At 38.7% G+C, this 12988-nt stretch overlaps 1 protein-coding gene across 8 annotated transcripts in view; it reads left to right on the top strand.

Annotated features, from left to right (window-relative positions):
• Positions 1–12988, top strand: part of LRRC28 (leucine rich repeat containing 28) — a 145423-nt gene that overhangs the window by 14543 nt on the left and 117892 nt on the right. For all 8 annotated transcript variants that reach the window (XM_063089275.1, XM_063089276.1, XM_063089272.1 and 5 more), the window contains exon 3: positions 8041–8081. In XM_063089275.1, the coding sequence (XP_062945345.1) occupies positions 8041–8081 (41 nt within the window). The remainder of the gene's footprint in view (positions 1–8040; positions 8082–12988) is intronic.

The following is a 12988-nucleotide window of genomic DNA, read 5'->3' as shown; positions in this document are numbered from 1 at the left end:
CACATTGGACAGCACAGATAGAGAATATTTTCATCATGGCAGAGAGAAATAAAAGACAGGAGAAAGAGTAATTAATGGGACGTGAGCGAAGAGACAAAGGGGTAAATAGTAAAGGACACCGGGGAGCAAGTGGTCCCTAGGACTCTGGAGAGTTTTAGGTTGCTGCGGAAGAAGAAAGATCATGCTGGTTATCTTTCTTTCTTTCTTTTTATTTATGTATTTATTTTAATTTATTTTATTTATTGAATCAAAATCGATTATACATATTTTGGGGGTTGGACATTGAGATATATTGATCAAATCAATATTACTAACATATATATTGTTACAAATCATAATTATTCTTTATGCCCCTTGTCCAATCTCTCCCCATCCCCTTCTCCCTCCCTCCTCCCCCCTCTAATTACCCTAGATTTCTTCTCTCCTTCTGAAAGAATAGTGGTTACTCTGTTAATTTATTGCCTAGGTGATCTGTCCAATGCTGAGAGATGTGATCAGGTCCCCCAATATTATCATAGAGCAGATACTTCTTCTGTCACACTGAAATGGGTTTTGTGGAAAGAGACATCCTCTTCTTTTCTTTGTCTCTGCTGATGACTCTCCTTGTGTGAATGCACTCCAGTGGTTGGCGGACCATCTGCGTGGTGGTTGTAGCGTCTAGCCACTTTCATGGCAGCCATAGTTATTGTGGTGGCTGTGGTGTGCCACCCACATGGAGGTGCTGTTTTTCGTATGCTCCTTGGCACTGGTGGTATGCCTGGTTGTGGGCTGTGTCTGGTCCCCTTATCCATGCCTCTGGTCCCTGGGCAGGCCCTAAGGTGCTGGTGCCATGTGCCTGGTTGTGGGAGGGGTGTACGGTCCCCTTCTCCATGCCTCAGGTCACTGGGTGGGACCCAAGGAGCTGGCTCGGTGTGCCTGGTTGTGGGAGGGGGGTCTGGTCCCCTTCCCCACACCCTGGGTCCCTGGGTGGACCTTTTGGTGCTGGCGCAGTGTTCCTGGTTGAGGGAGGGCGGTCTGGTCTTCTTTTCCATGCCCTGTGTCTCTGGGCAGGCCCCGAAGCACTGGTGCAGTGTGCATGGTTGTAGGAGGAGGGTCCGGTCCCTGGGCGGGCCCAAAGGTGCTGGCATCATGTGCCTGGTTGTGGGAGGGTGGTCCGGTACCCTTCTTCATGCCCTGGGTCCCCAGGTGGGCCCCGAAGTGCTGGCATGATGTGCCTGGTTGTGGGAAAGAGGTCTGGTCCCCTTCTCCTTGCCTTGGGTCCCTGGGCAGGCCCTGAGGTGCTGACATGGTGTGCCTGGTTGTGGGAGGAGGGTCTGGTCTCCGGCTCCATACCTCAGTTCACTGGGCGGGCCCTGAGGCACTGGCATGGTGTGTCTGGTTGTGGGAGGGAGGTCCGGTCCCCTTCTCCGTGCCTTGGGTCCCTGGGCTGGCCCCAAGGCACTGGTGCAGTTTGCCTGGAAGTGGGAGTGGGGTCCGGTCCCCAGATCCAAGCCTCTATTTCCCAGGCAGACCCCAAGGTGCTGGTGGTGTGCCTGGGCTGGAACTAATTCTTTGTCTTTTGCTTCTAACACGGGGGAACTTCCTGTGAGAACCAGTACTTGATTCCTGACCAGTCTCCTCTGAGTGGTCTTGTGCTGATTGGAGGACAGGTCATCTGTCCTTGCTGTGTCCCAGTGTTCTCCTGGTGTTCCCGTCTCCCCCACCATCCATGCTCCAAACACTTCCCATGGGCCCAGCCCTGTGCAGGTCCCTTGCAATGACTCACTGGCCTCTGAGTGGCTCCCTTTTTTCAGTTGTTCTGGCTCCTCACTCCTGCGTGGGTCCACAGGAACCCTATTAGTGGTCTTGCCGTCCTGGGGGCCACCAAGGCCCTCTTCTCTCCTGCTGCCTCCAAGTAACTCCATCTGAAGGGCACAGCTGTGGCTTTTGCTGGCTCTTGCTCCATGCCACTCATCAGTTTGAGCCTTAAAGCAGCCATGGCCCCAAACTCTCAGAGCAGCTTTTTTCTTTCTCTCATCGTAGTTTCTCCTGCCTTCATGAACTCTATCAGTCTCTCCTCCTCTTCCCCTGAGTTCCAGCAGCCCCAGCTTGGCTGATATTACGTTTTTATAGTTGTAAATTAGTTGATTTGTGGGAGAGAGTGACACTGGGAACCGTCTATTCCGCCATCTTGATGGGAACTCCCTCAAGAATCTGGTTATCTTTCTTTCTGATCCCATTAGCTTGCTAGGGTTTCTGATTCCTCTCTTGATAAATACTGCTTTATAACATATGTGAAAATGGAGAGAAATCCCTGAGAAGAAATGGGCAAGTATTGTTGATAAGAAAAGAGGTCTACTACCATTGTTTTCATATAGACACATGGTATTTAACTTTTGCTCACAAGCAATGACGTCAAACTATTGCTCCAACTAGAAAGCTGTAGAGTGTGTTGTGGTAGTTTTTGAATAAAGTGCTTTCTCCTTCAGTACCAAAACTTCATTAACTTTTTTTTAATTAAAACAATTTTTAAATAACTTATTGAGGTGAAATTGACATAATAGAAAATTAATTATTTAAAACTGAACAATTCAGTAGCATTTAGTACATTCAACCACCCGTCTACTTCCGAACATTTCCATCACCCCAAAGCAAACCCCCTTACCCATTAAGCAGTTTCTCTCCATTCCTGTGCCCCATTCTCATCCCTCACCCCCAGACCTGGCAACCGCCAATCTGTGTTCTTTCTCTATGGATTTATTTATTCTGGATATTTCATATAGATGGGATCATACAATATGTGACTTTTGTGATGAAGTTAATGAAGCTAGTGAAGTCTGGCTTCTTTCATGTAACAAAATGTTTTCAAGGTTCATCCAAGTCATAACATGTATCAGTGTAGCGTGTATCAGTGCTTCATTCCTTTTTGTGGCTCAATAAGCTTCCATATTAGAGATATACTGCCATCTGTTTAGTCATTCATTCACTGACAGACATTTGGGCTGTTTCTACCTTTTGGCTATTGTGAATAGGGCTGCTATGAAGTATATACGTATGTGTTTGAATCAATTCTTTTGATTATATACATAGGAGAGGAATTGTGACATTATATGGTAATTCTATCTTTAACTTTTTGAGGAACTGCCACACTGTTTTTCATAGTGGCTGAGCCATTTTACATTACCATCTGCAATGTGCAAGGGTTCCAGTTTCTCCACAGCCTTGCCAACACTTGTTATTTCCCTTTTTTTGTTTTTTTTTTGTTTTTTTTAATTGTTGTAGTTTGTTTTTTATTGTTGTTCTAGTGGATCTGAAGTGGTATGTCATTGTGGTTTTGATTTACGTTTCCTGATGCAGACGAACATCTTTTCATGTGCTTCTTGGCCATTTGTATTTCTTGTTTGAAGAAATGTCTATTCAGCTACTTTAACCATTTTTAGAATTCAGTTGTTTGTCTTTTTATTGTTGAATTGTAAGAGTTCATTCTGGATGCTAGACCTTATCAGATATATGATTTGCTAATATTTTCCTCCATTCTGTAGGTTGTCTTTTTATTTTCTTGTAATGTCCTTTAATGCACGAAAGTTTTTAATTTTGGTGAAATTCAATTGGTTTTTCCTATTCTCTTGGTGTAATATTTATGAATCCATTGCCAAATCCAAGGTCATGGAGATATACTCCTATGTTTTTCTCTCTGAGTTATGGTTTTAGCTCTTAAATTGTTGATGCATTTTGAGTTAATTTTTGTATATGATGTGAGATTGGGGTCCAAACTCATTCTACTTCATTCTACTTTTTATAACTGTTTTAAAAACCAAAATTCATTTAATTTGTGTCTTTGAAATGTGGTGTTAGAGGCCAGGATGGGGTAAATTTTGCTGAACCCTGAGTTCTTGTGGCTTATAAAAGCACAGGTATTTCTTGTTCAAACTGTACTACTCTCTCAGATTGCTTGAGGACTCTGGTTTGTGGTGTCCTTACTCAAGGATGAAGACTGACAAAGCTTTTACCATCTGGAGGTCACTGTGGAAGGGGTGTGGTCTTTTGCTGTCAGCCTCTTCAAGGCTTCCACTTTGACTTCATTTCACTGACCAAAGCAAGTCACTTAGCCATGGCCAGCTTGAAAAGAGTAGTACAGTCCTACTAGGTGCCCAGAAGGAGAAGAAAAGGAAGTAGGTGATACACAGTGCCTACCAGAGAACATCATTGAACGTGTTGTTTGCAAAATATTTGAAGTATTTGTTTCTGGATAAAAAAATTTGAAACATTCCTATGTTTAAAAGTATGGGTGTTTAAAAGTATATGGTAAAGCATCATTGATTCAAAATTTGAAGTATATTTTATACTAACTGTGCTTTCTGAAGTTTACTTTTGCAAGTAAACTTCTTTTATTTATAAAGAAAAATTATTTAGCTCAATGGTAATGTAAGTGAAATTTAGTGAAGAGAATCTTTGGCTTAATCTAAAAAAACCGATTTCCTGTTGAAGGGACTCCTGTACTCCCATGTTTATTGCAGCTCTGTTTACAATAGCCAAGAGTTGGAACCAGCCAAAATGCCCATCATTGGACAGGTGGAAAAGGAAAATGTGGTATATCTACACAATGGAATACTACTCTGTTATAAAAAAAGAATGAAATACTGCCATTCACAGCAACATGGATGAACTTAGAGAAAATTATGTTAGGTGAAATAAGCCAGGCATAGAAAGAGAAATACTGCATGTCCTCACTTATGTGTAGGAGCTAGTAAAAATAAACTACAAACAAAGATACAACAATCACAATCATTCGTTGAACTTTTTAAGAGAAGAGAACAGAACTGAGGTTACCGGAGGTGTAAAGGGTGCAGGGGGGTGACCAGGACCATAAAAACTGGTTACATCGTATAATGATAAAAACAAACAAACAACAATTTCTAAGTAATTTTGTAGGAGATATTTATGCTGAAGGATTTTATCTGTTAAAACTTTACTGTGTCAAGGGGCTGGCTGGTTAGCTCAGTTGGTTAGACTGGTGTTCATAATATCAAGGACCAGTGCCATACTGGCCAGACTAAGGATTAAAAAAAAAAAAAAAACTTTACTGTGTCAAAACTGTGAAAAAAATAGAAGAAAGTAATAGTAATAACTGATTTGAGGAAGCACTTGGAGACTATTGCTTTTATCAGGATTTTAAAATTAAAAACAATAGCTTGTAAATCCTGTGGATTAGGATAAACTAGCTTGTGTGACATCCATAATCCAGCATTACAGCTTAGTAACCCACAGAGTAACAAAAATTTTTTGACGTTAATTTGTAGTTGTCCATTCTCTTACTCTCTGTACCTAAATTATAGAAGTATGGTGTAAAAATTAAAATATTAGTGTTTCCTGTATATTATTGAGCTACATTGCTAAAAATGTGGTATTATAAAGCAGAGAATGATATTATAGAACACCAGTAGGTGTCAGCCACAGCCTGTGTGGCTGCCAATTTGCCACGATGTTTGGGCATCTATTCATGGTTTAATTTTTTGTTTTTTAAAAGGCAGTGTTCTAATGAACTGCAGTTTTCTCAAGGTCATTGTGCTTATTTTCAATAAAAACACAATGTAGCACTTGTTAATGAAGACATAGTGGTACACTATTGGCAGCAGAAACATTATTTCAGTGCTTAACTGTGTATAGCTGTAGCTCAAAAGAGCTAACTGGTTTGTCATGGAAAGATTAGAATGCTATCTGATGGAGCTGAGTAGGCATCTAGAAAAAATGACCATAGGTCGTGTGATTTAGCCAAATATGATATTGATATTGTAGCAGGTGAAACTAGATGAGGATCTAACAGCATTTCTTTTCTGGACAAATCTTTCCTTTTTGTAAGGACAGCTGTAAGTCAGTCTCCTCCCCACCTCCCATCCTCCAGTTCTCTAGTTTTCCTAGGATGCTTTGTATGTATGCCCATAAATGGAAGTGTATATTCTCCTTACTAGGAGAGGCACCTGTACTAAAAGAAACATTCCAAGGATTTGGACAGATTCATTAGTAACATCTGAGGAAGGACTTGTCTTGAAGGACGTTACTGCATGTATTTTTATCAAAACATGGGGTGGGGAGAATCACAGCTTTCAGCATTTTAAAACTAAATACAAGTGGTTCTGTCAAGAGTGGGTACTCCATAAATGCTTCTTTGACTTCATAACAATATTCATATTGAGTAATATTTGGTTACTGAAAAAGGCTAAGGATATATGTATGTAAGCAGCTTGGGATACTGTTGCTATTTATTTAAATATATCAGTATACCAATATGAAATTACTAATGTCATTTCCTTGTTTAAAATAAACCAGTGGATTTCCATTGTGTTGAGGATTTAAAAAAAAAAATTATTCCTAGGTATAAAATACCAAACCCTTAATGATCTGTTCCTTGCCAGTCTTCGCAAAGTTGTTATACATCTTCTACCCAGTGGTCCAGACATATCAAACTATTGGCCCTTGTTCTATTGAGTGTTTAGGTCTCAAATTGTATATAATATGATTGATTAATCAAATATGTAACAGTTTATACTGTGCATATTATATTTTAAATTTAAATTTTTATTCTTTGAATTATAAAAGACGTATATGCTCATTGTTAAAAATTCAAATGACATGAATAGGTGGAGAAGAGCAATCCTAGTCCTTTTCCTAATGATAATCACTGTGACTAAGTTTCTGTATGAAAAATTATTTTGTTATTACAAGTCTAAAACTTTCTAGTCCCCAACACTTTAGCTTTTCTGTTGACACAATTGTTTTCATAACAGGATTTTTGAAAATGTAGGACTTCTTCAGGATTACCGTTATGGAGTTATAGAAGAATAGATTGTATTTGCAATTTCCCAAATATAGTTTGTTCTCTTTTGCCTTTTCATGTGTTGCTTCCTAAGCCTAGAAAAGCTAACCAGAATTACCCTCCTCTCCACCCCATATCAGCCTCTTGTATTTTATGTATGTCTTTCAGAACTCAAGTCAAACCTAATTTCTTCTAAAAAGCCATTCCTGATTCCTTGTTATTGATATTTATCTTACCCTATAGTATGTTTGAATGTATAATGAAAAACAAATTACTCTTGACTCAGTGTCCTTCAATCCTAATGACTCACATCTTTGTGTATTTGAACTGTGTGTGTGTATATGTGTGTATTTGATATATGCATGCAGGCTGGCTTTCAGTTATTTATAGGAGGCTTTCCCCCACCAAGTGTCTCTAGCAGAGAGAAGCCTGCTTTGACCTTGTGAATGGAATTGTTCTAGGATTCTTTTCAAGGGACCAAGATTCGCTTCCTTTCTCTTTCCTCCCAGTGGCCACTTTCTGATCCCTGCCACACCACACCTCTACTCTGATCTCAGGACCTTTGGCAGGTCTTACACTCCTGTGAACCACATGAGCTCTGGCTTCCTCTGTTAATTCTGAGCTTAGTTAGGTTTGGTAACTGGGGGCCCTAGGGATTTCCCTTACTTTCTGTAGAGGAGTACAGTTTGGGAGTTTGGGCAGTGTATTAGTTTCTTAGGGCTGCCATAACAAGTTACCACAAACTTGGTGACTTAAAGCAACAGAAATGTATTCTCTCACAATTCTGAAGGCCAGAAGTCTGAAATCAAGATGTGGTCAGGGTTGGTTCCTTCACAGGGCTCTACGGGAGAATCTGTTCCATGCCTTTGTCCCAGCTTCTGAGGCTTGCCAGCAATCTTTGCTTTCTCTTGGCTTATAGCTGTATCACTCCGATCTCTGGCTCCATTGTCACATGGTGTTCTTCCCTCTGTCTGTGTCTACTAAGCACATTTTCTTTTCTGCCATGACCATGGGTTATGAGGTTTCTGGTTTCTCTAAGAAACATTGATTTTAAGTGTTCAAATTTATAAATTTAAATTGTAGTATGTGGTCTATGTAAGCATAAAACCCAGACCTGCTGATTGAGTATTTTCACATTTTCTCAAAATTTACAACCCTCAAAAAGATAGTACTTTGTGTTTAAGCTAATTAGAAGTGTTTATACATTTTTCAAAAATAAAATTTAATTCTGAGTTTTTAATTTTCAGCCAGAAAACCTTGCTCAGAAGCTTCCAAACCTTGTGGAACTGTGAGTCTGTTTATTCAAATTTTTAAAAAACAAAAATGAAAATAATTTTAAGTTATTTGAAATAACAGGATGTATCATTTTAATGTATTTATTTGACATTTTTTGGTATTGTGGTCATGGTGCTCATGTACATGGACCTGTAGTTCTACTAAACCAAGTAGTATTTTAAAGTATTTTACCATTTAAATTTGTGTTTTAAGTATCTCACCTCAAGGTAGTAAAGATGATGAAAGATGATTTTCTTTGGGTGTAGTGTCTTTTGTCACAGAATCTTTCCGATAGTTCATGTAATTGGGAAAATCTATTATTATTACTCCTACTACATGTGGTACTTGATATAAACAGACAGTATACAATATTTAAAATATGAAGTAAAAATCTCTTTTCCTGCATCCTCCACACTTCATTTGTTTTAGTTCTTTTGATGATTACTTCCATAATGCTAAATAATATGTCTATGCCTTTATTTTTTATTTTTATTATTTTATTTTATTTATTTATTTATTTTAAATTTTATTTTGTCGATATACATTGTGGCTGATTATTGCTCCCCATCACCAAAACCTCCCTCCCTTCTCCCTCCCCCTCTCCCCCCCAACAGTGTCCTTTCTGTTTGCTTGTCGTATCAACTTCAAGTAATTGTGGTTGTTATATTTTCTTCCCCCCCCCCAGTTTGTGTGTGTGTGTGTGTGTGTGTGTGTGTGTGTGTGTGTGAATTTATATATTAATTTTTAGCTCCCACCAATAAGTGAGAACATGTGGTATTTCTCTTTCTGTGCCTGACTTGTTTCACTTAATATAATTCTCTCAAGGTCCATCCATGTTGTTGCAAATGGCAGTATTTCATTCGTTTTTATAGCTGAGTAGCATTCCATTGTGTAGATGTACCACATTTTCCGTATCCACTCATCTGATGATGGGCATTTGGGCTGGTTCCAACTCTTGGCTATTGTAAAGAGTGCTGCGATAAACATTGGGGAACAGGTATACCTTCGACTTGATGATTTCCATTCCTCTGGGTATATTCCCAGCAATGGGATGGCTGGGTCGTATGGTAGATCTATCTGCAATTGTTTGAGGAACCTCCATAACATTTTCCATAGAGGCTGCACCATTTTGCAGTCCCACCAACAATGTATGAGAGTTCCTTTTTCTCCACAACCTCGCCAGCATTTATCGTTCATAGTCTTTTGGATTTTAGCCATCCGAACTGGGGTTAGATGGTATCTCAGTGTGGTTTTGATTTGCATTTCCCGGATGCTGAGTGATGTTGAGCATTTTTTCATATGTCTGTTGGCCATTTGTATATCTTCCTTAGAGAAATGCCTACTTAGCTCTTTCGCCCATTTTTTAATTGGGTTGCTTGTTTTCTTCTTGTAAAGTTGTTTGAGTTCCTTATATATTCTGGATATTAATCCTTTGTCAGATGTATATTTTGCAAATATTTTCTCCCACTCTGTTGGTTGTCTTTTAACTCTGTTAATTGTTTCTTTTGCTGTGCAGAAGCTTTTTAGTTTGATATAATCCCATTTGTTTATTTTTCCTTTGGTTGCCCGTGCTTTTGGGGTCGTATTCATGAAGTCTGTGCCCAGTCCTATTTCCTGAAGTGTTTCTCCTATGTTTTCTTTAAGAAGTTTTATTGTTTCAGGGTGTATATTTAAATCCTTAATCCATTTTGAGTTGATTTTAGTATACGGTGAGAGGTATGGATCTAGTTTCATTCTCCTGCATATGTATATCCAGTTATCCCAGCACCATTTGCTGAAGAGGCAGTCCCTTCCCCAGTGAATAGGCTTGGTGCCTTTGTCAAAGATCAGATGGCAGTAAGTGTGTGGGTTGATTTCTGGATTCTCTATTCTATTCCATTGGTCAGTGTGTCTGTTTTTATGCCAGTACCATACTGTTTTGGTTATTATAGCTTTGTAGTATAGCTTAAAGTCAGGTAGTGTTATGCCTCCAGCTTTATTTTTTTTGCTCAGCATTGCTTTGGCTATGCGTGGTCTTTTATTGTTCCATATAAATGTCTGGATAGTTTTTTCCATTTCTGAGAAAAATGTCTTTGGAATTGTGATGGGGATTGCATTGAATTTGTATATCACTTTGGGTAGTATGGACATTTTCACTATGTTGATTCTTCCAATCCAAGAGCATGGGATATCTTTCCATCTTCTTGTATCCTCTCTAATTTCTCTCAGCAGTGGTTTGTAGTTCTCATTATAGAGATTTTTCACCTCCTTGGTTAACTCAATTCCTAAGTATTTTATTTTTTTGGTGGCTATTGTAAATGGGCAGGCTTTCTTGATTTCTCGTTCTGCATGTTCACTATTGGAGAAAAGAAATGCTACTGATTTTTGTGTGTTGATTTTGTATCCTGCTACTGTGCTGAAATCATTTATCAATTCCAACAGTTTTTTTGTAGAGGTTTTAGGCTGTTCGATATATAGGATCATGTCATCTGCAAACAGGGACAGTTTGACTTCATCTTTTCCAATCTGGATGCCCTTTATTTCCTTCTCTTCTCTGATTGCTCTGGCTAGTACTTCCAACACTATGTTGAATAGGAGTGGTGAGAGTGGGCATCCTTGTCTAGTTCCTGTTCTTAAAGGAAAAGCTTTCAGCTTTTCCCCATTCAGGATGATATTGGCAGTGGGTTTGTCATATATGGCTTTAATTATGTTGAGATACTTTCCCTCTATACCTAACTTATAGAGGGTCTTTGTCATGAATGAGTGCTGAACTTTATCAAATGGTTTTTCAGCATGTATAGAGATGATCATATGGTCCTTGTGTTTGAGTTTATTAATATGGTGTATCACATTTATTGATTTGCGTATGTTGAACCAACCTTGCATCCCTGGGATGAATCCCACTTGATTGTGATGAATAATTTTACGTATGTGTTGCTGTATTCTGTTTGCTAGTATTTTAGTGAGGATTTTTGCATCTATATTCATCAAGGATATCGTATGCCTTTGTTTTTTAATGCATCAACTTCAAGTATCTGTTAATTTACCACTAAGAAAGCTAAATTTAGATATCTTATATTTCTGTGTCTTCCTAGCTGCCCCCTAGTTTTGTTGTAGGAGGGTTTGCATTGCTGTTTCTTGTTCACTTTGTTATTTGGCGTGATTTTCAGGAGGTAAGGGAAGAAAAGCTAACCTTACAGTTCTATCTTCACACTTGCAGTCTCTGCCATTTCCTTTTGTCCCATCCTTTTATTTTGAAAAATTCAGAATAACAGAAAAGTTGAAAACAGTACCAGTACAATGAACACCTATATACCCTTCACCTAATTTAACCAAATGTGACATTTTACCACATTTGCTTTGTTTCCCTCCTCCACCTCTCCCTCTCTCCTCCTCTCCCTCTTTCCCCCATTCCCTCATTCCCTCTTCCCCACTCCTCTCTTTCACACACACATATTGCTTTTATTCTCTTTGCACATACGCATATGTGTACTTTTCTGAGTTTTTGAGCGTTAGTTACATACTCATGGCTCTTTCTTTACTTCTAAATAATTCGGTGTGTATTTCTAAGACCAAAGATGTCTTTCCATTTTTTTAGGTCTGTGTTGTGTCCTTTAGGGTGCTTTATAATTTTCTTCATATAGCTTTTGAAAATTTCTAAAGTCTATTTCTAAGTATTTAATTTTTTTTTTTTTCTGTTATGAGTTTTCTCGTTTCTTATGTCTTCTAACTGGTTATTTTTTTCTATATATGAACACTATTGATTTTTTCATGTTAATTTTATATCCTACTGTCTTACTGAAACCTTTTATTATTTTAGTAAGTTTTACCATGTATTCTCTAAGGTTTTCCAGGTATAGTCTCATGTCTGAAAATGCAGATAGTATTATTTCTTCTTTTCCATCTCTTATGCCTTTAATTATTTTCTCTAGTCTAATTGCATTGGCTAGTCCCTCCAGAATTATATGAAGGTATACTGGAGATCCTTGTCTTTTTTCTGACTTTAGCTGGAATGCCTCTAGGGCATTTTCACTATTAAGGAAGATGCTGTCTTTACAGTTAAGGTATATTTAGTCTATTTTATTAAGCAGATATTCATCTGTATTAATTACCTATTGCTGCTTAACAAATTAATCCAAAATATAGTGGCTTAAAATAATAAACTATTATCTTGTATTTTCTGTGGCTTCAGAATCTGGGCATGGCTTAGCTGAGTGCCTTTGCCTCAAGGTCTCTCACAAGGCTGTAGTTAAGATTGTTGGCCAGGGCCGTGGTCTCATTTGAAGACTCGGCTGAAGAAGGATCGTCTTTTATGTTCACTCATGTGGTTGTTGGCAGGATTCAGTTCCTTATAGGCTGCTGGCCTGAAGGACTTAGTTCCTTGCTGGCTGTTGGCCAGAGAATCCTCTCATTTCCTTGTCACTTGGCCTCTTTATAGGGTGGCTCACAACATAGCAACTAGCTTCCATCAGAGCAAGCAATAAAAGAGCAAGAGAGGCCATGGAAGACAGAAGCCACAATCTCTTTCTAATCTAATCTTGGAAGTGACATCCCATCACTTTTGCTATATTCTGTTCGGCAGAAGAGAGTCACTTGGTATTCATTTCCTTGTGTAAGAGATCACACTTGAGGGGAGGCTGTTACACAAGAGCATGAATACCAAGTAGCAGAGATCAGTGGGGACCATCTTAGGGCTGCCTGCCACACCATTAATAACTGTTTTCCTAAGAATTTTACTAGTAATGGGTGTGGAATTTTGTTAAAGGCTTTTTCAGACTTTAAAGCTAAAGAAAAAGTTCTTGGGGCCTTCAAGCAATAAGGTGAAATAGTCATAAAGATGAAGACCGCAACATAATATTCCAGACTGAATTATGTATACAGTGGCTGTTGAATTTTGGCATGACAGTTTTTTCCTTTGAGCTTTTTAAAGGTATTTTCAGC

The sequence above is a fragment of the Cynocephalus volans genome, chromosome 3, assembly GCF_027409185.1.
Source record: "Cynocephalus volans isolate mCynVol1 chromosome 3, mCynVol1.pri, whole genome shotgun sequence".
Lineage (NCBI taxonomy): Eukaryota > Metazoa > Chordata > Mammalia > Dermoptera > Cynocephalidae > Cynocephalus > Cynocephalus volans.
Note: the sequence above shows the minus strand (reverse complement) of the source record. Positions and strands in the feature narration are given on the sequence as shown.